This window comes from Artemia franciscana, chromosome 1 (genome assembly GCF_032884065.1).
Source record: "Artemia franciscana chromosome 1, ASM3288406v1, whole genome shotgun sequence".
In the NCBI taxonomy this organism is placed as follows: domain Eukaryota; kingdom Metazoa; phylum Arthropoda; class Branchiopoda; order Anostraca; family Artemiidae; genus Artemia; species Artemia franciscana.
The window spans coordinates 59,340,862-59,367,877 of NC_088863.1; the positions used below are offsets into that span (position 1 = coordinate 59,340,862).

Below are 27,016 nucleotides of genomic sequence, written 5' to 3' on the forward strand. Positions count from 1 at the left end.
TTGAACTTGGAAGTTTGTATTAAAATAAACATCAGGATTTAAAATCCAAGGTACACAGCAATGGTCTATAAGATTATTAGGTAAAATCCAGCAAAACACACAGAAATAGGCACACAAAAAAATCTTAATCACTCAAACAAATTTCAAGTCTCCTACAGACTAAGACGACTATCTCTTAGCGACAAAACGGTACTTGTGTGAAATAACCCCTACCTAATATTGTTCTAATATGTTTCTCTGACGCTCAATTTTAATTAAATATACCGAAGTATGATAAAAATTCCTTTGGAAACAAATTTGGGCTATATATTTATACATTAAGCGGGGGGGGGGGTGTTAGTAAAGTATAGCGGTTCTCCATGCCAAATGTATTAGGTACAATTATTCTGAATATTATGTAGTAAGGGAACATAAAGATTATGCTTTCTAAATTATAAAAAAGGGTGTTGTTTTATTGAATGATATCAAAATTAGTTTAAATTATTTAGAAAGCAAGAACTCGAATCAGAAGTATCTAGAGCATCTCTCTATTCCATTTGTTTTGGAAAGCTCTGATGCGAATTCCATCAATGTCGTAATCAAAATACTAACTTGGCTATTATATTTTTCAAAATCGATCTTGTCAAAATACACAGCTATGAAGCAACACTTTAGTCCAAGTGATGTTTGGAGATGTAGTAGCAAAATTTCAATGACAAGTAGCGTAGGCTAAATTACAGATATTAGCCCATGCTGAAAAAACTTCAATTATAACCATACCAGGACACAAGGTGCGGCCTTACGTCAAAATACGAAAAAAACAAAATTGTCCCCTACATTATTGAAAAAGTTAGAAAACCATCGTAATAGTTTATCTCTTCCTTCTTATCTATGCTAGTTCGATTCTTTATCCCCCTTTTTATGGTGTTATTAGCGTCTTTAAACTCTTTGTAAATTCTACAAGTTTTGTTTGTTTTTAATCTATTTGACGTACTAATGTTTTTTTTTTTTTTTTTTTTTAGGCATAATAAGAAACAACGAGTTTATCAAATATCCAATGAATGATTATTCATTTTGTTAATTAGTATTCTTGTGTTTGTAAACCATTTTATGTTTTGATGTATTTTTTTTCCTTTTTTTACTCCAAAATGGGATTGCGAAGCACGTCTTCCAAAAAATGTTGCCTTACAAAAAAAACAAAAAAAAACAAAACTCATTGAATGTTAGTCTAAGAAGTGCTGGCCGGAGAAGCGAATGTTTTAACTCTGATCAGAAGAAGTAGCGAACCAAATAATCGCCCGTATAAAGACATATTTCTTCTTCAACCAACATGAAGTATGGCTGCAGAGAAACAACGGTTTTGTCTGTGCTCCAACTCAAACTCCCCTTGCCCCCAAAGGATTACACCTGTGTGAGCAAAGATTATAATCATATTGCGTTAAACCAAAGAGTCGGTTTTTGAATTATTAAATCAAGATGCAAGACTGAAATTCAAGGACCTCCTGGTGCACCTGGAATGTTTGCAGAATAAAGTAATAAGAATGGTGTTTAACACAAAATGTAATACAAGGTCTTATATGTGTTTCAGTTCAGTAGCTTTGACTAAACACTAGAAATAATTTTAGTTACTGTTAAAGAATTTTCAAATAAATTTAACAAAACCAAATAAATTCAACTTTCAAATATATTAGATGTCAGGACTAGGAATTGGCCAAAATGAAAAAAAGATAAATACAAAATATTAGCTAAAAATAAATATGTAAATGGAGGAAAAATATTCATAATTCAAAATTACAAGACCATTAAAACAACTAAAAAAAAAATATCCACATAGACATATAAAAAAAGCGACTGAAAGCATAGAACCATCTTTAAACCCAAATAAAAAAAATCTCATTTTTTAAATATTCCAACCATTCAAAGTTGTATCGATCAAATCAATTGAACAGTTAGCCATTGACTCCAATTAAAGTACATCTCGTATCAAGAGGGGTAAAATACACACTACGAAGCAAAGTTGCTTATCCTAGGGATAATTTATTACGAACATGATTCCACTGAAAAGGTCAAGTTACCTAATGCGTCAGCTATTTTAAAAGTATTTCTTCCTTTGAAAATAAAACAGAGCATTAGAGAAATTACAAGACCTGAAAATTTTGTTTTCAAGCAATATATTTGTTAATATCGAATTCAAATTGTCTTCGCCCTTTCTTAAAACACATTTACATTCTGGTATTGAACAATGAAATATCTACACGAAGTAAATAAAACTAAGATTGACAAATTAGCTTGGTTGCCATTTTCCCCTCACTCTCTTGTGTAAAAAAGGCCATTAGAAAGTCTTGCCTCATTTAATACTTTCTAAAGTTCCCCTTCATCCTTGTTCTTAGTCTTTTGTTTATTCTTCTTGCTGTTTGCCTTTGACTCTTTCGGCCGTTGCTCCGGCGGAGGGGGAAGACCCATTGGCTCTGTCAAACAAGTGGCATCGCTATCTTTCAAATATTTGTCCTTACACAAATAAGTCCGAAGGTCAACCGTTTCTTGGTGCTTAAAAAACCAGTTAGTTATATCCTCTTCATGGTCTTCAAGTAGCGACTCACACTGAGACTTCAAATTGGATATTTCTGCTGACGTATTATTCCAGAGCTCAAAAGGTATACCGAGATCTACCTTGACTCCTTTCGCCCTGAAAAAAAATCAATATAAAATAAAAATATTTGAAAGTCATTCTTGGGGGCCTTGGGCTAACGAGGCTAACAGTCATCAAAACTCTAAAAAAGAGATTTCAATAAGAATATATCTAATAAAAGAATTGGGTGATTCTGAATATAAACAATTACTTAATTCTAAAGTTGCTCGCCAAAAACCTAAGAAAATTTATTCCATTTTTGAAAAAAGTGGCCGCTAGGTGGGGATTCCATCTCTGAAGATGCATGAATTCAATAAAAAATAAATAGTTCACACAGAAATTTATTTCATTTAGCTCGCTTGAATCATTTAGGGCAAAATAAAATTACATATGGTGGTGCATAACTGCACATCAGTTGTGATGGGAGAGGGACAGTGGGCGCTTGAGGAGGCAATGGAAGTGTGCTCGAGCCTCAAAAAAGGTGTTTTATACGAAATTCCTAACTCTCCTTCAGCCTTTAGAAGGTATACAAACAAATTCAAAATTTCTTTTGATTCCCAAAAATTTGCTAGAATTTACCTGTGAAATGGTTCACAGTGTGTTCCAAAGGTCACATTGGAAAGTGTTCCAATGGTTCAAAGGGGTCAAAGCGCCGCTATTATAACAGACAAAAGTGTGACTTTTGCTCCAAATCACAGCTATGGGGAAACCTAATCCTGCACGACAAAGCAGAACGGTGCTAGTGAGTTTGAAGGACAGCTTCTAGAACCTATCAGATCACACGGCAAAATGCTACAATTTCTATTAGTTCCGAGACCATCACAATATCTAGGGATAAATCCTCATGAGATTGGCTGAAGAAGCCAATCATTTCTCACGAGTTTTTATTTGTTTATTTCTTAAGCTATCTTTTAGGTGCAGTGAAACAGCTGGCTTTCTCCAAAGTTTTGGTTTCTCAACCTTGAACATATTCAGACCTCCTCCAGCCATCTTAGTGCAATCAATACATCTGGTCCCCCTATGGAAGATTAAATAAAAAAAAAAAAAAAAATGAGCCCTCTCTCAATACTATAAGACCACTGGGTCGATACAACCACCTCTAAAAAAAAAAAAAAACAAAAACAAAAAAACAAAAAAAAAAAAAAAAACATCAGTCATCTTTCATATGGCAAAAAATACGAAACTCCGAATTTTTGCTGATAGGAGCTTGAAAATTCTACAATGTGGTTCTCTGATACGCTGAATTTGATGGTACAATTTTAATTAAGATTCTTTGGCTTGTAGGGGGTATTCCCCCACCCATTTTTAAGAATCAAATATTTTTTTCTTAGGTTTTTAGTTTTTGATAGATAGTTCTAAACTTACGGCTTACTAAACTAAACTATTTGAAATCAGCATAATAAGCAGATCCTTTTGACATATCTATATGTATCAACATTTTTAAGGTTTCGGTTACTATAAAGCCACGTCGCTTCTTACTTACAATTCGTTAGCAAAAACTGCTCGATTAATCAAGATTACAACTATTATCTTATTGCATCATTGTTATATTGCATACAAAGAAGGTACGGATGCTGCATACAGGATTAGGTGGGTAAATTAGGTCTGAACATGTTCAAGATAGAAAAACAAAAGTCTTGGGGAAATCCAGGTGTTTCACTGCACCTGAAACATGGCTTAACAACTAGACATAGGAAAACTCATGAGAAACGATAGGTTTCTAGTGCCAATTTCGTGAGGATGTATCCCTAGCTATTTTGATGTTCTTTACCTGACAGAGATTGTAGTAATTTGCCGTGTTAACTAATAGATTATAGCAGATGCAGCAAAAGCTCACTAGCACCTTTCTTCTTTGTTGTGAGGGGCTAGGTTACCCTGTGTCAGTGATTCCGAGTAAAAGTCAATTTTATGCTTAAATTCACAGTCTCATCCGTCCAGAATATGGAACGTGGGGGAGGGAGATATTATGAGCACAGTCGGAAGATTTTTCTGGGAGCATTGTTTTACGATTATTAAACAATTATATAAATAAACGAGGGTTGAATGAGGGATTAGGGGCTTCCTTCGCATTTTGGAAGAGCCTCAAATTAAATAGCTAATAGTAAAAACAAACTGTGTGTAAGGAGTGACCCTTGTCAAAGGAAACTCAAAGCAACATTAGCACATGAAAAATTATTATAATTTTGGAAACACAAATTAAACTCCCCAAAATAATTATACTTTGTCTCAGAAAGTAATTACACTAAATGAGCTTTTTCCTCGAATCCTTTCCTTGCTAAAATTGTTTTTGTTTAAAAAATCACGTTCGGTAGGATGCTAGAGCTCCTCTAAGTTTAGGCAATCATGGATATGGAATTAAAGATGAAAGGGTTTTAATAAAAAAAAAGCTTTATTAAACAAAAGCGAAGACCAACATTAAAAATTCAAAAGACCTGAAATTGTCTAGCATTTAAGGGGGGAAAGCCCCTCCTCAAATACAGTTGAATTGAAAAATTGTTATTTAAAGACCATTATAAAAATTTAGTGCAAAGAACGGAGGTTGAAGAGGGGGTGTCCCTCCACATACGATATAATTTCTGTTGGTTTTAATGTTACTCTTTACTTTCGTTTGAAAAAAATCTTTTTTTTATTTAAAATGGCATAATGAAACATATTATTTATGGTATTTTTGAGACAGTAAACTTAAGACGAGAAAGAAACAGGCTGACATCTTCTTGAATAAACCAATAAAGGTGAACTTATTACGAATTCACTATTCGTAATGGATTAAAAAATGTCATATGAAACTGGAAAACCATTTTGTAACTTTAACTGTCCTTTGAAATTACTTTAGAATTTTTTGCCTCTTATGATTTTATTATTCAGGTTTTGCGTTGTGGATATATGTACACTTTCAGTTTAAACGAGCCTAATATATAGCATTTCATGCGGGTGGCATTTTATATCCAGAAATATTGCCTTTCCGGCTGGTTTACCTTTTTCAATAGGCGAAGCCTATACTGAGCCAAAAAGTAAAGATTCTTAGTTTTTCAAAAAAATAAAAAATAAAGAAATAGGTAACTAAAGATTCAAGAGCTAGAAAAAATATATATGCAATTGTGTTTAGACTTGTATTTACTTGTGTTAAATTGTTTTTACAGAAAATACTTGTTTTTTTATAATAAACAGTTGAGGTGGTTGTACATTCGAGAAGGATGGAGGAAATATCCAATCGTTAAGGCTATTTTAAATGTTTATTTAGGAAGCATGTGGGTGTGTCAAAGAGCGAAATGGGAGATGCGCTGCATGCTACCGAAGAATCTTTTATTTTTACGGGTTTTAACGTGCATTTTGTCAAAGACCAGTGCATTTTAATTTTATTTGATCCCTTTTTTTTTATTATACAAGTCCCACGGAACCAAACTCTTTCCAGAGTACATCAAAATCGCAACTTCAGCTAGCTAGGCAAATTACTGCCCAAATTGCAATCAGAAACTGTTTTTCTATGTTACAACTTCCGAAACAAACACTTTTCTCTAGATGGCAATGGATTTAAATTGAGACCTAATAATAGCAAAAGGAAAGCGTTAGCGGCATTAACCTAAACAAGCTCAGCAATCTGTACTTGTTGGGTCGTGATTAAAGTCATTATTTAGTTGTTTTTTTACATTTATCTGAAACAAATTTGAAATTACCGCTCATTTAATGTTATTGATTTGATTTTATTCTTTGCTGATGGTGGATGCTTGATATATAGCCAAAACAGTCCTTCAGCATTAATTTTAGCTCTTTTCTTTACAAAAAAGAGGATAAGTAGTAATTTCTGCTTACAATCTCGTTCTTCTTTGAAATCGTTTAGAAAATCGAAAAGCATCAGTTAAACCTTCGAGATACTTACACTAGACCATGAAGTGTTTCAAATGTCTGACTCATCCCCTTTGCAAATCGAGTTGAATCAGTCCTCTCCTTGTGAATATTGTACTGAAGCATTCTCTCACAAAGCCCGTCTAGACTATCTTCTAGTCTTGTCTGCCTGAAAATCCGGACAACGGTTTTTTAATAAATACATTTTCTGTTATTGCAAATCTTACTGCAAAAAATGAATGTTGACGTTGCTTTTTCTACTAAAGAAAAAATTAAGTTAAGGATATATCAAGACGCACGGTAAGAAACAAGCAAAGAAAGTAAGCGTTAGGTTGAAGATTTAACAAAAGTGGTGAGGAGCTCCCTATTTCTTCCTGCCAAGACTGTTCCCGAAGAAAAATTTACTTTTACAGCATTTCTAATCCTTCGCCCTACTCACTATCCAGGTTAATGAGCCTATAATTTTTCCCATAAGCATAACCCGAATTGCATCTATCCTTGGCTGTGTTCATGGGGAGAGGTTGGGGGGTTTTATGCCCCCCCCCCCAAAATGTTTGTCCGGCTCGTAAAAACGTAATACATAAAAACATACTTTTGAGACGTTCAATTATGTGCTTTTGGTACTCTCTCTACCCGAAAAAAAAACTGGATACGGCCTTGCATCTATCTAATGATATGAAAAATACATTAGAAAAACATATATACGTTACAGAGCTTTGATGGTTCAATTCATTCTATTGTATTTACGTTCTACATACCCTTTTAATCTCATTTTACAAATCATAGTACTAGGGTATATGTTATACCCAGTTATTATCAAGTCCGTTGATTAACAAATTTAATATAGCATTATTATTCAGTTTCAGTTATTAGTTCTTCTGTTTCAAGAAATACCATAAATATCTGTATTTACGGACTATTAATGTAGAAGGACTACCGCCTCCTTACAGTCTTTAGAGGATAGAGCGTCATTTGTGCTTTACTGAAAACAAAATATGTTCTAAATATATTTTCTCATCATTAGAATATGGAAAAGTAAATATTACTGATATTTCTAAAAACTAATTTTTATATTTTCTAAATAATCAATCTTGTTTCATTAGTCAGATAAACAATAGACCTCTAGTTTTATTTAGATATCAATTTTCCATTTGTTTGTGTTAAATGGAAAAGTTTCTATAGAAAGCGTGCTTTTAAACAGTAAAATCAAATTGAAAGTCTTAAATATAGTTGTTCTTAAAAAAAATTCTTTCCTGAGATTATAATCGTAATTCTCCTTTTTTATTGTTCAAGTTTCGAAAAACAAAAAATATAATTTCTAAAATGCACATGGTTTATAGTAAAGCAAAAATAACAGATAAGCCTTCTAGAAGGCTCAGAGTCAGTGGATGGGAGGAGTTCTAATTTCTGTTCCTTTTAAGTTTCACTTGATTATTCATTTCCATTTCTGTTCGTTGTCCGTGAAATGTGAATCTTTTTTTCTCATTATTTATTAACATTAACCCAATTTTAATACACAGAAAATGTCAAATTTTATTGTCATAATCATTGGTATAATTCCCCTCAGGATTCATTTTTGCTACAGTTTTTTCCTTTGGGCACTATCCTTTTTAGTTAAATTTCTCATCTTCTTTTTCTTTTAGTCAAAGATGGGAAAGCAAAATACAGAAAAAAACAAACACATTTGAATAGGCAAAGTTATGAGTAATAAAAAATTCAGTTGACTCTTCGTCATTCATTAGTTCTACATTGAAAATTTTAAACTTCAACTCTAAGGAAATGCACAGTATTTCCAATAGGCTTTCAAAAAAGGGAAAGCAGTAAACATTGACTTTCAATGTCTTAGCATTAGATAAAGACTAACAAATATGATAAAAATACGAACAACAACAAAAAATCACAGTTTTACACGATTTTAGTTAGAGCAGGAGAGGGAAGGAGAAAAATAAAATAACATACTATCTACTGATATAATTACCAATGAGCATTTCAAAGATAAATTATAGGTATTTTAACTATAGAAAGGGTTGTTTCAACGTTCAAAAGCTCTTTTCCCTAATCAAAGGTGTTATTGGTCAAAACAGTGAAAGAGGGGGTGGGGGTTGTCTCAATGACTAGTTATTCAGTTCTACCAATCACACTTCAAATTTAAGTAAAATTGCAATAAAATCAGGGTAAAATCACAGCTTTAACAAGTCACTTAACATTGATAACTTTCATTTAGATGCTATAACCTATAAAATCAAATTTGTAACGGATTTACTTACGAAACTCTGTACTTCGTCTTCTTATTGCAAGCATCCAAACTATAGCAACTTTCAATAACCTGGTGACTTTTTCCGGTTTCTTTCAGCTTTTCTTCTAATTCAAAAGATGTAATTTTGCAAACTAAAATAATACTACATTAAAACCACAAAAATTAGCGATCTTATCATACTGCAATATGTTTCTTCTAAAAAAAAAACAAAAAATACCAGACTAACTCTCAATTGTGCAAACAAGGAGCTAAAAGAAAGGGGGCTTATTCTTCTTTGACAACATTTAGATTATTTAAAGACTACGTTTTGTCTACTGATAACAATTGGTATATGTAGAAAAATAATTTGATGCATAGAGAAAGTCGGGGTGTTTCTTTTTCTTAGTGTCCCTACAGTAGAACTTCATTTTAATAGTCTCCTGTGAAAAACATAGAAAAAAAATGTAACATTCCCTGCAAAGCTGCCTAACAGCAATTACAAATAGATTGCCATTAATATTTTCTGTGATTTTGTTAACAGTCGACTTATGTCTTGAGCAAACGATTTAATTTCTTGAATGAAGATAATATTAATTCATTTGGTTATTTCTAATCAGAAATCTAATCATTCTCTAATTCTATAACTGGATAAAATCATGCATTTCATCTTCAAATCATATACAGAGAAATGAAAAGAAAGAAATGAGGCTAATTTTTTTAGAGTAGTGAAAGTAATAACTACACTTACCACCATTTGGGGGATCTGAGAGCCAGAGTATACATTAGAGCTTTCTCAGTTTCTCAGATCCAAATGATAATTTTGGAATCCTTGCTCAAAAAATAACCTCGAACAGTTTGTTGCCACCAAAAAAAAAACACCATTTTAGATCTGAGAGCCAGAGTTTACATTAGAGCCGAGAAACAAAGTTTCTCAGATTCAAATGATGATCAAAATCCGTGCTCAAAAAATGACCTTGAACAGTTTATTGCCACGAAAATGGTAGTTGGTCATACCACCATAATAAATAGCACAATATTAGATTTCACACCAGAGTATATTCCATTTAGTGAAAAAATAATTTGACTGCAAACAAAATAAGAAAATTAGAGTAACGCAAATTAATGATAATCATGCATTATTATCATGCTATTAACAGCCGTATATGTATTATGTAATGTAATATGTAATTATGTAGTATGTAATTATTATGTAATTTGACAAAATTCTAACGCTGAGCTTGTCCCGCAGAATGCGGGAGTCCAGGCTCGATTCGTCCGGCCGCAAGGTCGGGCTACAGGCTTCCTGCCTACATTTGTTCCTATGTTGTTCACAGGAGACTCTACTGCCCTACTGTAGGGACACTAAGACAAAAGAAACACCTTGACTCTCTCTATACATCAAATTATTTTTCTACATATACCAATTGCTATCAGTAGACATAGTCTTTAAATAATCTAAATGTTGTCAAAGAAGAATAATCCCCCTTTCTTTTAACATTTTGTTTGCACAATTGAGAGTTAGTCTGGTATCTTTTGCTATTGGTGTTTTTGTTTGTTTTTTATAGAATTAACAAACTTATTGCACTGATGTATTGTTTACTTAAATGAAAAATTTCGCTCTGAGGAAGGCCAGTCTGGTTGAATTTCCTACTTTCGGTTTAGTTTTAACTTAACCTCATTGACTGTAATCTTCATTGTTATAATTAATCTTAGAGGTCAATGTAGCCAAGTTCAACATTCGGTTACAGTACATTTCCAAGCAACACATGGATGCTGAAAATACATTTTTACTTGGAACATTCGATCGATGTACTGCCAAAACACGCTTTTTTTTACGCAATACGATGTGAATCGCCAGGGAGGGGGACCAGATGGAGTTTTGTCCATCCCAAGATTTGGCCCAAATAGCACCTCTGTCCCATATCAGACACATAGCCAGGATGTTTCCAAGAGTTGAACTGCTCTTTTTTCTAGTTGAACTGCTAGTAATAATGATAACATCTCTAAATCAGCTTATCAAAAACTTGAGAAAACCATTTTGTTCAGAATAGTTGAAAAGTCAAACAGACATTGCCTCTGGCAATGACATGATCCCTACAGCTTCTGGGGAATGGGCTTTAAGTCATGAAATTTTCGCATTATTTACATACAGTATTTGTCAACTGGGAGAATGCAGACACTTTTGTGGATAGTGAATTTTCTGCAGGGGAGGAATATTCTCAAATGGGAAAATTTTCTGTTGGGAAGGTAGTTTCCTGGTGATGAACTTTCAAGGGGAAGTTTTACAGAGGGGTGTATGCCAGAATTCCTATCAAAATTATTTTTATTTGTCTTACTTTCTATCTGGCAACTCAATTCTACACGTGGACGTTTTTGGGGGAAATAATCCAAAGGAAACTTTCATAGGGGTTGGACTTTTTCCTAGGAGGGGAGGGTTTCTGCTGAATGGACCCTTGATGGGTGATTTTTTGCAGGAGAAATTCTCCATGGGGATTTATTTGTGAGAGAAATTTTCCATGGTGGAGTTTGCTGTGGAAGAAACCTTCCGCTGGGAATGGAGAGATTTCCAAAAAAATATTCCATGGAGGAAGATTTCCAGCATGTTTTGAAAACGATTAGAAATTAAATGAAAAACAAGAGCCAAGACGAGGTCGGAAGAGCCAACATTTCTTAATGTTATCGCGGTGATATTTTTTTTTTTTTTCTTAGGCTACCATGATAAGCACCACTGCGCAGGATTTCTTCCTCTAAAGCTGAATAGCTTTTTATATAATTTTTGGTTGCTTTAAATCCATCGCTTGGTTTAGCTCCTCCTACGCTTACTGGCCCACACCATAGCAATTTCCAGATTTAATCACTATAAAACGTAATTCAATCTGACATTTTTTGTTAACGTGACCAGAAATTAAATGAAAAACAAGTCGTTTTTCAAATGAATAGCGTTTGATGTGATCCTTCACTTGTCTCAAACTCAGAAAATAGAAAGCAGTGCTTATAGAATGCACCTTTTTTTGAAGGGCTGAACACCAGCAATGAATACTTTTGGAGCCATGTACTTTGAAAACAACAACGTTTTATGACTATACCCTAAACATTTTTGTTAAGGGTTTCAAAAAATTCTGTCTTTTCCTGGTTTCCAGCGCCTACTTTCGAGCATCAGGAATCTGGTAATGGTTTATAAAAGACTTCTGACCAATGTCAAGCAATGTGATTGTGTGTGCAGTGACTGAGGTGTCTCCTGAATGTTCGTTTGTTTCATGAAAAAGATTATTAATGCTTTGGCTTAGAAGTAATTCGGAAAGTTAGTTTAATTCGAAAATTCTGAACTAGAGCATTTAAATATTTTTCAAAGATTTAGAAGAAAAATAGAAGATTTGTTCAACCCAATGACCAATAGATGTTTTGTGTGGCTCTGATGGTCAACATTAGTTGTGTTTTCGATCAAAACGGCCACAGGTTCCTCTTAAGCCTCCTACCCTTTCGGCTCATTTGACAGTTTTTTGTTTTTGTTTTTTGTTTGTTTTTTTGCACACGAGTTCTGACACATTTTTCATCAGAGCTTGACCAAAATATAGACCAAATACATAATATTACGTTTTATTGAAATTTAACTGTAATTCATAAACGTAAGTTCCAAAATGGGTTTTCATTCCTCCTAACTTTCACAGCTGCATAATTGTTTTCTGAGGTTTCATGTTTTATTCTTACTCTAATTTCAAGAGGAGATACAAGAGATGATCTTAGAGTCACCATTCTCCTTTCTTTGCATGCCTTTGGAAAATAGTGGCCTGGTTAAAAAAAAAAATGGAAAATGAACCAAGGCCTCAGAAGATAGGGGACAAAAAGCGCAACTATGATTATCCAACCCTCTGTTCTTGTGTACCTTGGCTCATCAACAATCCGCATATCTTATTCAACATGGATTTTATGGCACATACCGTTGTTTAAAACGAGTAATATTTTTTTGTTGTTGTTGGTAATTATAAAGCAGCCAATGTAACTCTAGTTCTTGCCTCCATCTTTATTTCAACCAATCTTTCCCAATAAACTAAAATTCACCTCTTTCTATATGTTTCGGTCTTTCGCTTTGTTGATAAAACAAACAATCAATACACTCATTTCCTAAAAGACTAAGTAAATAAAAAATAAAACAAATCTGTAAAAAAAAAAAAAATACTCTGATGTACAGTGTAACTTTTCTGATAGAGTTACATACTTTTGATGGCTGCTTTAAAACTAAAAAAAAAAATTCAAGAATTTCTTAACTTTTCTGAGGTATTACAGGAAGTTTGTGCATTACTATGGTTAGGGTTTGCAAGTAAACTATTCTTTTAGAATTGGGATTGTAATAAGGTGTTTAAACTGTTGTGAGGTCATCATGCAGGCCAGCATAGCTGACAATAATCGCCTATCTACGCTCTATAGAAAACTGGTCTGGACGATTGGCATCAACGCAAGACTGTTGTAGGGCTAATCTGTTTCATTTTTTAATGTTAAATGTTTTTTGGGCATTTAAAAGCAAGAAAAAAGGAAAATGGTGTATAAAGCTGCAGTAGTTAATTAATAATTCTGGCCAAACCACTGGAATGGTTTTGCCAGGAATGAGACTAATCTAGTACCTTCTATTCTTGCCTCAACAACTGAGAGCCAAGCACCATCTTCATCAACTAAACACAATGTTTTTGAAAAAAATTCTCGGCTAAGGACGTGGGAGAATCTTAATACCTAGTCATAGACTGATATATAAAATGTCTGTAAAGAAAGAAATTTTATTGCTATAAAGAACTTCCATCCAAGCATACATCGAAAATCAAAAGGGACAGCTGAGAGCAAAAATACAACTAAATTCTTTTTATGAATCTCGGGGGTGGGGACACCTGGGCCCCTCTCTGTAATAACGACCTTGAGGAAGGAGTCTTCTGGAAAAATCTTTAGGCAGGTGAAATTTTTTCGTCCATGTGGGTATAAAAGGCTGGTGTCTCTTAGAGTACTTTCTAGTTACTCTTCACATGACTTACAGGGTGCTGAAAATTTTTTCTCCAAACCATCTAGCTTAAATTTGAAAAATTAAAAATTAAAAAATTGGAAACATTCGTTTTTTTCAAGAATACAGATGAATTATTACCTTGTTTCTGCATCAGCATACACCACTAACAGTTGCTTATAAATTGATTTTTTTTTTTTTTTTTTTTTTATTCATTCATTTAGTATATTGCCTTCTCCCAACTATTAGTTTGCCCAAGAATGATAGAAGATAATCCAAGGAAAAAACAGACTTGTTGAGGTTCAATTCTAAAATTTGTTGCCTGTTTGAAACTTATTTATTTCCAGATAACTGGAAACTTCTACTTTGCAAATATTTAGTGTAAAACAAGATCAATCATCCTATTCATAGAGGAGAAAAATCTCCTTTTACCAGCACTAAATAGTTATTTAACCAAAAAGCTTAACTTTGGTTATGAAAGATAAAAAGCAACATGTCATGCAAGGGGAGATGCCAACTCCTCAGTACCTTGTTCTTCATGCTAAACTTTTAAAGTATTTTTAAAAAAAGCTTCTCATTCTAATTAAACAGCTCTGGTGTTTCAGGAGTCGCTCTTAAAAAATCAGGACAACAAGTTAAACTTTGGCAACAAGAGGGAGGTAGAGGAAGAGTTACCCCCTTCACATACAGAATAAGATTTAATATTACTCCTTACTTTCACCTGAAAAAACTTATTTCTTATTTAATTTCTTATTGTTTTTGAAACAATACTGGTAAATCTGCATGCCCCCATCATGAAAAATTCCTAGAAACAAAAGCTCCAAAAGCTCCGTAGATTGTTCCTCCTGCATATAATCCCTCTCCCTAAGAAAATTCCACCTGGAAATTCTCCTGAAAAATTCAAGAATTTCTACTGCAAAAAATCACTCATCAGGGATTCATCCAGCAGAAACCAATCCCCCTGGAAAAAAGTTCCCAGATAATTCCGACACCCTATGAAATCTGCCTGTCTCCACCATTAAAATTCCCCAAACAAATACTCCTCGATGGATTGTTCCTCCTTCATATAACCCCTCTCCCCAAGAAAAAAAAATCAATTTGAAGGAATTTCTCCTGCAAAAAATAGCCCATCAATTATTCATCCAGCATAAACCCTCCCCTTCTGGAAAAAACTCCCAATATAATTCCAACCACCTACGAAAAATTTCTTCTGGATAATTTCTCCCAAAAACATCCACATGTAAAATTGAGTTAAAATCAAGCTTACTTTCAGATGGAAAATAAGACAAATAAAAATAGTTTTGCATAGGAATTCTAGCAAACTCTCCTCTGTAAAACTTCCCCTTGAGTTCATCAACAGAAAACTCCCTCCCAACAAAGAATTCTCCCCTCTGACCCCTGCAGAAGATTCACTATCCACAAAAATGCCTGTATACTCCCAATTGACAAATACTGTATGTAAACAACGGCAAATTTCAGGACTTACAGCCCTTTCCCCAGTAGCTGTAGGGATCATGCCGTTGCCAGAGGCATGGCTGTTTGACCTTTTAACTATTCTGAACAAAATATTGATCTCTAAATTTTGATGAGATGACTCAGGGCTGTCATCATTATTATTAACAGCTCACCTAGAAAAAAACAGAAAAAATGGGGACTCTTCCTTGGGAACATCCTGGCTATGTGTCTGATATAGGACAGAGGCACCATTTGGGCCGAATCTTGGGATGGACAAGAACTCCATCTGGTCCCCCTCCCTGGCAATTCACTTCGTATCGTGTAAGCAAAAATGCGAGTTTTAGTAGTACACCGATTGAATGTTCGAAGTAAAAACGCATTTTCAGCATCCATTTGTTGCTTGGAAGTGTACTGTCACCCAATTCTGAACTCGGCCATATTGACCTCTAAGATTAATTATAATAATGGAGATCACAATCAATGAGGCCAAATAAAACCTGTCAGCTAAAAGTAGAAAATTCAACCAGACTGGTTTCCTCAGAGAGCAACTTTTTTATTTAAGTAAACAATAAGTCAGTGAAAGTATTCTTCATTAATTATATTGTGGGTTGTTACCAAAATGGTGGTTTTCCTTCAGCAGAAATCTTCAAGATAAAATATATTTACAAAAAGGAAAAATATAACAAGAGCAAAAAATATTACAACACTCAAGGTAAAGAGGGGAACTGCCGAAGTTTCATCTTTGCAAAATTGTCAACAGGCAGGTCAGAGTAAATGTTTTTACTAAATCCTTTTCTGCATATATCAAAGGAGGTGACTGGGACAATTATCTCTTATTGTAAACCCTATGTAATTTTTCACTTCTTCTATGCCAGAAAACAAATGCTCATTGTTCGCTGTTGTCACAGGAAGTGTGGCAGCAATATGAAGTAATTTAATTACTTCTGAGTAAGCCAATGGTAAAACCTGAAGATTGTCAATAATATCTAAGAAGTTTTTGGGCTTTTTCTTCTCATTGAGAAAGAAACACCTGGCAAAACAAGCTTGAGATTCGAGAAGAATGTTGTCAATATCCAGCTCGCTGTGAAGACCAGAGAAATGCTTGATCAACTTCTATGACCACAAACTTGGTTGACCTTGTTAGAGGGTCCAGTCCCAGGTTCATTCACAGCAGGTACTTCGATTTCGAGTTATCTTGCAAACTCTTTTGCCATCCTGAAAATCGATATGAATGAAGGGTGTGAACACAAGTCAGCGAGTTTGATTATTGTGGCCCGAATCAGAGTGCACAATTGGAAAATCTCCAAGTCGATGGCCTTGAATTTGATGAGACAGCGAATTTGTCGCTAGCATAATTGCTTCTAGTAGTGCAATTGAAAAATAACAAGGAATGACTCCATTTTCTTCTGGTAAATAATTTCTGAGACAACACTTGCTAATCATGATAAAACATAAAATCACGAAGAAAGGAAGAAAACAACGACAATAACAGCCAGTGAAAAAAGAAAACGTCATGTAATGCAATAGCAACGCTTTAAGAAACTTATAATGAAATTTCTTGTGATATTTATCTCGATTTATCAGCAGTCAACTCAACCAATCATGCACCAAACCATCTTCTAGACCACACTGTGGTGTTTTTTTGTGGATGGTGAAGTCCTTCCTTTGCAAGAGTGAAGACAGTCTCAGTTATCGTTTGGTATTTGACCTGTGAGCATCGATATAACTTTTAAGCAGGATTTAACTTTGGAATAAATTACATATAGAATACAGTGACTGTCAGTGATTATAGAAGTTTCGCAATAAGTGAAATTTATACGCAATAAGGAAGATTTGAAAATTGAGGAGCGACTTTTTCTGTTTGCGAATGATTGTGAAATTCTAGACCAGTTTTGCTGGATGTCGGAGTAAGGTGGGAAAAAAGCGAGGCAGGTCTCACGTCCCATCGAGCCACTGACCACAAAGTGATTTCCACTACTAGCGTGGGCCTGTCCCTATTTGTGATAAATTAAATTTCAATTAATTTTAAATAACGAGAATGTCTGATCAACAGGAAACAAATCTGGATGTTTTATAGCGTCTGAAAAATATAGAAAACCAGCTTGGGGGCCAATCGCGTCGATAGCGGAAGAACTGTAGATTATATCCTCACAACTGAAGCGAAATGAGACGTCGCAATCGGAAACCACGGAGGACATCCAGAGAATAAAAGAAAAGATAGGCGAATCGCAGAGGCGCGCAGATTGGTTAGAAAAAGAAGCAAAACAATCAAACCTGATTTTTTATAACTTTAAACCCCTAAACCCACCTAGAGGATCACTTGCAGAGGAAATCAGTGAGGTTATTTCCGGCTGTTTTCCACAGATTGAGATCAGGAGATGGGACATAGTGAAGTTCACAACAAAATAATTGCGAGATTTGATTTTGTGAAACTCGGTTCACTTTCAGAGTTGCGGTATCTCCTTAGCTCCGGACTATACACGGGCCGAGAGAATTGCTCGCAATGCTCTGAAACCACTTTTACAGACAGCAATCAAAGAGGATGGTGAGGTGAAATTCAGAGGCCCTTGTTTATTTGTGGACGGCGAATTGTTCACATACGAACATGAATCAGGAAAGGTTAGAAAAAATGGAAGAAATAAATCAAAAGAATTAGCGCGATCTCAAGAGCAAGAGTACACTGACTCTAACGCGAAAATGGAAAGCGAATATGGGGATCGAATAGCGGAAGTAAAGTCGGATATTCGTAGCGGTAGTTTTACACACGACCAGGCTATTAGCCAGGCAGACGGTAAGTGACCCGGAGTGAGCGGAGTCACGAGCAAAAGAGGTTTAGAAGAGATAATCAGCCCCGAAGATCGTCACAGGCAGGATCGTCAGAACGTAACTCTCGACCCAGCAGATCGAGGCCTTGGTCAATAACCCCCACGCTGCTCACTCAGAAATAGACAAAGGAGCCCTTCCAACTTCGAGGAATAGGAAGTAGGCCGTGTAAAACAAATTCAGTTTATGACATGGAACGTCCAAGGCCTAATGAGTAAACAACAGTGTCTAAATGAGTCTTTTTTGAAGTGTGATGTAACATGTTTTGTTGAGACATGGTCCCTGCCATCAGAGGATCTGTCGGTTAAAGATTACACAGTTTTCCGTGCTGACCGACAAATTTCCCGTAAAGCACGTTTTTACGGCGGAGTCGCGTTTTTGTGAAAAAGCAGAGTTTCGCAGTTTGTCATAGAATAGAAAGTAAATCTGAAAACATTATTTGGTTAAACTTTAAAGTGTCATGATGGATCGAAGATAATCCTAGGTTGCATATATGTTGTTCCACAGAATAGTATTTAAATGAAAGAAGATACGTGGACTTTGATTGAAAATGAGTTGAAATATTTACGGAGAAAACATAGTGAAGATTGTTTTGATGGGTGATTTAAATGCTTATACGTCAGAAGAACCGGAAATTGGACTTGTTTCTCTTTCAGGAAATGATTTTACGTCACTATGGATTCCAGAAGACTACAAAATCCCAGGAAGGAGCCAAGATGTGAAAAGAAAAGTTAACCAATGGGGAAGGAAGTTGTTGGGCATTTGCGAAGAATTTGGTCTAGTCATTGGAAATGGAAGGTTTGGAAAGGATGCGGGATGCGGTGAGTTTGCTTGCATTTCCGGAATGAATTTTAGTGTTATTGATTATGTTTTGGTGGACAGTAGGCTCACACCTGAATCCCAAGACCTTAAGGTAGTGCATTTTGCTGCTTCAGACCATTTTCCATTAATTTTTTACTTTCAGTCAACAAATATTACTAAAAATCAGCGGAAAAGGGAAAACCTAAAGCATCAGACATTTGGAACAGAAACAAGCAGCAATGTCTTGGTAAAATCAAAAATACTATGTGAGTGGGTGGAGAAAGATGTGACCTGAATAAAACAGTATTTTTGTTTGGAGCCGATGGTACAACAGTTGAATGCCCTAGCATGTGAGATTGAGGAAAATACGGGAACTTTAAAAGAAGTTTCTTCAAAATTTGCTGAGCTGATAAGGGGAAACAAAAAAGCACATTTTTCGACAATGAATGTGAACGGAAAAAAGAAGAATTAAATCAAATGCTAGAACATATTTAAAAAATCCACAAAGGAAATTTAGAAAACTGGATTTGCTTCGACATTATAGAAGTAAAAGAATATAATATAAACTAATTATAAAAATTAAGAAACTAGAGTTCCGATGGCGGGAACAAAATGAACTTCCGCATCTCCATAAGACAAAAGATTCCCGAGAATTCTGGAAAAGAGTTTCATCAAAAAAGATATCTGCTCCCAGAAGTATTCCTCAGGAGGACTAGTGCCCCCCCCCCTCTTTGAAAAACTAGAAGCAGGTACAGCATCTGGTACACAACAGCCCCCACCCGATTTTAGAGAAACTGGCAGAAGGAGTCAAAACCCCCTCTTGTGACCACACTGATTACCCCCTACTGGAAGACGATTATCAGCTTTGTCGCCAAATGCAGCGGGAAGAAGTAGAAGATGCCATAAACCAAACTAGGGGTGGGTCTGCACCAGGACCAGATGGAATTCCAGCAAAGGCTTTGGATGTACTACAAGTAGTATTATTACCTCTGCTTCCGGGGTTGTATAACTTGGTTATGAAAGAAAAAAGGTGGCCTGATCCTTGGAAGATATCTATAGGTATCTTAATTTAAGAAAGATGATGCAAGTTTGTGCGAGAATTACTGACCAATCAGGTTAGGAAACATTGTCTTGGAAAAATTTTGGACAAAATCTTAAACAAAAGGCTGGAATTATGGCTGGATAAGAGGTAAATTCTGGGAGAAGAGCAAGCCGGTTTCCGTAAAGGGTACTCATCATCTGATCGAAAGTATTGCAAGTGAAACGGAAAGTTGTACATTGCTTTTCTTGATTTAAGTAGAGCATTTGACAATGTTGACCATAATTTTGTTTAGAACGCTTTTAGGAACAGGAGTTCCAACACCCTTTTTAAGGGTTCTTCTTTCAATGTAGGCTACTGTTTAAATAGAAATGTGGTAAAGATAGCAGGAAGCGGTATATCTAGAGTTTTTTTTTAATGTAAAAGGTGTAAAACAGGGTAGTACCATATCACCAAAACTTTTTGCTATTTTATAAATGATCTTGCCGAATACCTTAAAAAAAAGGGGGCCACCAGTTGTACACCTTGGAAATAAAGTATTATCATTACTATTATTTGACGATGATATTGCCTTGGTCGCCAGATCCCGTTCGGAGCTACAAACTCTGTTGGATTTGACAGCTGAATATTTAGAGGAAAAGAAACCGGAAATTAATACAAAAATCCTAAAAGAATCCCTCAGGTCATGGATGCAGGGGCGAGTAAACTGTCTCCGTCTTAATGGATCAGGCTACAGATATTTCAATTCTAAGGGTAACTTCACTCCAGTACCTGGGTATAATTATTGACGAAAATCTATTGCATAAATAACGTTGTAATAGATCACACGTTAAAGTTGCCCAAGGAGTTGGTGTGACATGGAGGCTTCAGCATTTTTTCCCATATAACATTCTACTCCTCATTTATTTTGCATTGGTACATTCCCATCTTACATATTGTCCCCTGACTTATTTTGCAGCATTCAAATATCTTATAAAACTGATACAGACTCTTCAAAACTAGGCTTTTTGAATTTTGCAAAGACATTTACCATCCCCATCTTCCTATCCAAATAAAACTAAAACTGAAACTCTACATTATTAACTAATATTTTGCCTGTTTCTGAATTATTCACTTTTAATTCTTTTTCATTTAAGGTAAAATATGACCACTTGGAACTGTCTTCACACTTTTGTGCAAGCAACTTTTTCCCTAAGCAACCTGACCATGCTTATGAAACCCTTCATAAATAGAAAATGCAGCACCTTAAATTAACCAATGAGAAATTGCAGTTCTCACCATATTTTTCAATCACAGATTCATGGCATCTTTATCTATCATATATAGATTACAATAAATCTCAGCCAAATATAAAAAACAACTTCATTCTATCCTTATAAATAAATTCAAGAATCAATGATAAACTAAATCTTAAAATAAATAGTTTATTGTTTGCTGTCCTTATGGTGGTATAATTTTTTTTCACATAACTTGCCCGCCATTGGTTACCCTCACTTGTGCACTTTTTTTTGTGGGTTTTCAGGTTGATCTTTGCCAAATGTCAGTTGGTTTGTGGGTGGGTTCCTGTCTAATTGTGAGTCATGGAATTATTAATATTTACTTTATGTAATTAGTTTTTTTTGTCAAATAAGTGTGTCATATTATTATACCAGGTTATTTTCAATCAACCTTGTGTCTCCAGCTTGACCCTCTTTATACTGTGTGTGTTGTACAGTAGTATAACCTGAAACCTTGAACCTTGGGTGCATCCAACAAAACCAAGAGAATTGGAGACTTTGGAAAATTTGGAGGCTATTTTAAAATAAATCAAATCCAGTTTATCAAAAAGGTGGATCTGCAATATCTCAAGAATGGCTGAGGATATTAAGTTGAAACTTTCAGGAAATGTTGAAGGGGGTATTTTAGTGTGGTTGGACTGCTGCCAGTTTCCCTCCCATGCTCTAGCTGCCTTCCATCCAGAAATATTCAATTGAAATTCTGAAATAGCCATTTTGTTTAAAAGAGTCTTGGGAAATGGCAGCTTGCCTTGAGATGTGTTATAAGTTCAGGGAATCTAATGGTATTAAAATCATTGATGTTGTGTCCGAGATCAGTCTAGGAGCCTGCCGTCCAGGATCACTTCTGTTTAAGGATTGATAAATCTTAATCAAATATTGTATATAAGATTCAGCACTGGCAAAAGCTGTGGTCATGCCCAAGCTTTGTTCATTTTTAAGCCTAAACTATGTACAGTAAGACTTCCATTATTTGGCCAGTGCCTAGTCTTGGACAGAAATTCTTAATAAAAAGTATCTTTCCTATACATAAATAATAGGCTCCCAATGATCCACATTAAGCATACAGGTTTAAACACTTGGGATTACTAGTTAGTGCTAAGCTAGTTGGGATTGACCAACCATAATCTTGGAAACTTTCTAGGGGTGAAAGTTAAGAATAGCACCTTTCCAGATGGACACATGCTAGAACAAAAAGATAAATTTTTGAATTGCTTATTTTATATTCATTTTTATGGCTCTAGCAATCCATCTCCTGCCTCTCTCCCACCACTGGCATAGAGCCATAGATTATACAAAGAACTAAAGTAAAAACATTGCAATTCCTATTTCATAACATGCACCATATTTGCATTAATCAGGTCATCATCTTTTCTTCTATTATCATTTGCATTCTAAATTAAGCTTATTATGGGTGCTCCACTTTGCTGTGTAAGGAGTTTAATTAACTAAGAACCCATATAGGCAAGTGTATATTTCTCTGAGAAGTCCTAATGGGAGGTGATCACTTGGGAATATTTCATTAGATTTGAAATGTTTTGCTTGTAACTTTATTATACTTTAGACTTACTGATGATAATTTTTGCATAGACATGGACACTTCTGTTTGACTATTCTATTTTGGTCTAGGTTAGTAAGGTCAAAGCCTTGTTCAAGTGCTTATTTGTTTCAATTGCTATAGCAGGAAAACACCTTTTTTCACAAAATAAAACCCCTTAATACATTATAGCATTTTTAATTCAATATTCAGCATAATTGTTCAGGCTAAACTAGATGTGTTTAAGTCTATTTGAAGTGACTAGGCTAGTTTTATTACAGATTAATTATGGGGAAAACTGCAAATAAATTTAAGTTATTATTAGGGCTATAAATAGTGTTGATAGCACAATAGTGTATAGCTAGAACAATGACAATTATGGTTGAAAAGACCCATGAAATAAGAAATTTTATGGTACATTTTTAATTTCATGTTTATTCTGTACATAGCCTAAGGCTACAAAGAGGAAGAGGGGTTGGGAGGAATTAGCAAAAACATAATCAAAACCATGAAAAAGAGCACAAATTTTGTAAACTAAAACATCTCTCTTCTTATTCTAGCATTTCCTCTTTTAGAGAGCAACTATTCTTAAACTTTTCTCTTCTGGTTTTTACAACATATGAATCTAGATAAATGTTAGCTTTACAGCCTAACCTATTTAAACATAATTATAAAATAATAAACCATAGCACTTTTCTTAGTTTATATATATATTAAAGATTGACTATGTCTTTGCTCTAAATGTGTTGTTCTACCTTTATGATCCTATGTCCATGATTAGGTCTAATTGTTGCTTTTCAGTATAATTGAAATTGTGAGATGTTGTATAAGTGTTTTATTTTAACTATACTTAGGTATATTTCATTGGCATTAAACCAATTTCACATTTTGAGCATCATAGCTACATCAGATAAGTACTGGTTTTGCTTTTATAACCTAAACATTTTAACAGTCATCAGAGATCAGTGCCCTCTAGAAGGAGGAAGAGTAGAGATAGGCACTTCAAAATAGCTTCCCATGACATACTTAGTGTATACATCTAGACTATCCCTGAAAGTTTCATTCTCCTAACTTAACTCCTTTCCAAGATAGAAAAAGTTGTTAAACTAGAATTTTTTTACATGGTGAAATTCTAGCCTACTTTAACTATTTTTGGCTACCTTGGATGGGGGTTAGCTTATGAAAATGAAACTTTCAAGGATAGGTATACAAACTAAAGTATATCCCAGGAAGGTATTTTGAAGTAACTAGCTATACTCTTTCTCCCTCTGAAGGGCCATGACCTTTAAAATCTTTCTTTTATCAAAGTGACACCTAGCAAACAGATTTTCTGCTTAATTGGAGCAGGCCTACAATAAAACTGTTTTCAACTTTGCTTATCCTAATTTCTGAGGTTTCAAAGATCCCCAATTAATGAGGTTTCAAAGATCCACAAATACATTTCATAAATGTTCTAAAAAACCCAATTACATGACTTAAAATTCTACTCAATGCAACAGGAATTGCATTTTCAGAACTAAAACCAGAGAAAAAGCAACTGATAACCAAAAATTAACATAAATGATGTTTTGTCAAAATTTCAGTAGGTTTAGCTATTTTTTTCATTTTTTGCATACTTAATATATTAATTTTTGGTATTAATGGAACATTTTTTTGGGTCATGAAACTATTGTTAATAGATGCATTTTGACTTTTTGAACATCTTTTCTCTCTTGCAAAACTACCACAAACTCACTGTTATGGAGTTATTCCAGCCCAAATATTCTTGTATTTATACATATAGAATTGCAATCATTTCTATTTTTGTTGATCAGAAATTTGAAATTGCTAACATTTTACGACCAAAATAAATTGTAGCTATATTTTATTTAAGTATTTAGTTTGTATTTTGGTTTGGTTCATGCAAATAAATTTAGGCTACATATTTGCACTTTAAGGAGGTGGGGGTAAAGCATGGCAAATATTAAATACAGCAATGGTTAGTTTACATATTTAATATATGCTATGCTTTACCTCAAAATTTCTTGAATAAGTTTTAAAGATTTTATAATTATTCAATAGCAACAATAGTGTAATAAATCTTACAGAAAACAGAAAAGGTTGCAATTCTATATGTATAAATACAAGAATATTTGGGCTGGAATAACTACATAATGGTGAGTTTGCAGTAGTTTTGCAAGAGAGAAAAGATGTTCAAAAAGTCAAAATGCATCTATTAACAATAGCTTCATGACCCAAAAAAATTGTTCTGGTAATACCAAATTTACCAGTTTAGCCTCAGAACATGTCAGGTAGGCAAATTTTTAAGACTTAGAAATCAGAAGGGCATTAACATGGAAGCTTGGTAATACCTTCCTGGAGCCTGGTTTTGGCCCTGGACTCACTACCAAAAGTTTTTTTCCTAAAATAACCCCTTTCCAAGATAGCTAAAATTGGCTGAAGTAAAACTTTACCAGCAATAGCTTCCCATAGGCCTACCAGGTTTTTGGCCCTGGATTCATTACTGGAAGTTTCATATTTATAACCTAAATACTTTTGAAGAACCCCAAAAGAAACTTTGGCAAAATTCTAGTTAATTTGACTTCTAGCTATCTCAGAAAGGGTTTAGGTTAGGAAAATGAAACTTTCAGGGGTGAATCTACAGACTTAAGTATGTCCCAGGAAGGTATTTTGAAGCAACTACCTCTACTCCTTCTCCCTCTAGAGGGCTCTGACTTTTGATGACCTTTAAAAATATGTGTCTTATAAAAGTGAAACCTTGCAAAATAGATCTTCTGCTTATTTGAAGTAGAACAAAATTGTTTTCAGCTTCATAACTTTGCTCAATTCTATTTTATAAGGTTTTAAAGATATGCAAACACATTTCCTAAATTTCAAAAAAAACATTGATATGGCTCAAAATTCTAGTCAAATAAAAAAAAATTACATTTTCAGACCTAAAGGCAGAGAAAAAGCAACTAGTATCCTAACTGAAAATTAAGGTAAAATGTTGTTTTGTCAAAATTTTAATAGGTATAGACCTGTCATGTAGGCAAATTTCAGGGCCCTCTAGAGGGAGAAGGAGTGGAGGTGGGTACTTTAGAATACCTTCCCAGGATAAACTTCAGCCTGTAGACCCATCTGTGAAAGTTTCATTTTCCTAACCTAAACCCCTTCTGAGAGAGCGAGAAGTCAATTAACTAGAATTTTACCGTGACTTTTCATAATTTTACTGGAAAAATTACCCAAACTAATGCCTAATAGGTTAATAATCTTTGTCTAGGCTATGTCGCCTAGACCAAAAGCCTAGGAGCCATCAGACAGGAAGTTACTTTGTACAATTTCATATAAAAAGCATTGGGTTCCAAACCTTCACATTTTGTGGCAAATTTGACCCCGTCTTCGTCATCCTTGCAATTTACGAAGAATGGCATAAAAAAAAACATGTAAATAAGACTCGAATCCATGATTTGAAATTCTACGCTTAAATGCGCTAAGCTTGACTGTCAGACGTAATCCCTGTGCCTTTTTTCAAAATCCTCACGATTTCAGCTATGACAAAAAAGAAGAAATTGTATTACGAAAGTGCTACAAATTGTAGCACGTACTACAGTGCTAAAAATCGTAGCAAATGCTACAAATGATGAAATAGTGCTAAAATAGTACTTTAGTGCTAAAGCAAGACAAAGGTTTGCTCCTAATATAGCTCTACTTTTACCTTGCTTGCTTACAATTGGTTCACCCCACTCTGCTTTTATGGAAAAATAGCCATTTTATATGATCCGCCAAATTTCCACTGTTTATAGCTGCAGGTTTATACGTCATAATGCTGAAATAGTTATATTTTTTTATTATTTCTAGAACTTAATCTGGCTTATTCCCATGGATATGATGGTCAATATTAATATCAGCCACATGCCAAAGACATACAATATATCTGGATAATTGTCACATAAAAATCATAGTTGTGTAGCTGCCTAAGATACAGATAAAGGCTAAGATCAGGGTAAAATCACACAAACAAACTTATCAACCACGAGAGATTACTGTCAACATTTTGGTAAAACTACTAAAAAAAAAGAATTAAAATTGCTCTTATTTAAGTTGTATTCATGTAAATTGAACCAACTATGACAAAATAAAGAACTGGAAAGCATATAAGAAGCATATGATTTAAAATATACATTCCACATTAGGAGGTAGAGAAGTAAGGGTAAAACGTAATAGGTGTGCGGTCAAAATGTGTTAACTACAATTATTCTCCATTTAATGAAGTGAAACTTTGGTTTTAATCCTTTTCAACAGCCAAAGATGGGAAAAATATATTCACTTTAGTGGTTCATAAAGGGTTTTAAATTGATTTTATGATTAAATATTGGAAAAAAACATGTGAAGAGGTATCAAGTGACATTATCGCCTAATTACTATCCCAGTAAG

At 34.4% G+C, this 27,016-nt stretch overlaps 1 protein-coding gene across 1 annotated transcript; it reads right to left on the reverse strand.

The window, feature by feature from the left end:
• On the reverse strand, window positions 1-26,075 carry LOC136032056 (protein canopy homolog 3-like). Its single transcript, XM_065712167.1, has 4 exons — window positions 25,950-26,075; window positions 8,719-8,839; window positions 6,486-6,620; window positions 1-2,665 (listed from the first exon to the last, which is right to left on the reverse strand). The coding sequence occupies exons 1-4, from the start codon at window positions 26,044-26,046 to the stop codon at window positions 2,341-2,343; spliced, it is 678 nt and encodes a 225-aa protein (XP_065568239.1). The 5' UTR covers window positions 26,047-26,075; the 3' UTR covers window positions 1-2,340.
• Between the last annotated feature and the right edge of the window lie 941 nt (window positions 26,076-27,016).

Bases quoted from the DNA above. Each gene is read 5' to 3' on its own strand.
- LOC136032056 (XM_065712167.1), bottom strand. From the start codon at position 26,046: ATGGATTCGAGTCTTATTTACATGTTTTTTTTTATGCCATTCTTCGTA. The intron at 8,840-25,949 runs GTTTGGAACCCA...GTATTATTTTAG, and splicing joins ATTTGCCACAAAATGTGAAG to TTTGCAAAATTACATCTTTT. The intron at 6,621-8,718 runs GTAAGTAAATCC...CCGGATTTTCAG, and splicing joins AAGACGAAGTACAGAGTTTC to GCAGACAAGACTAGAAGATA.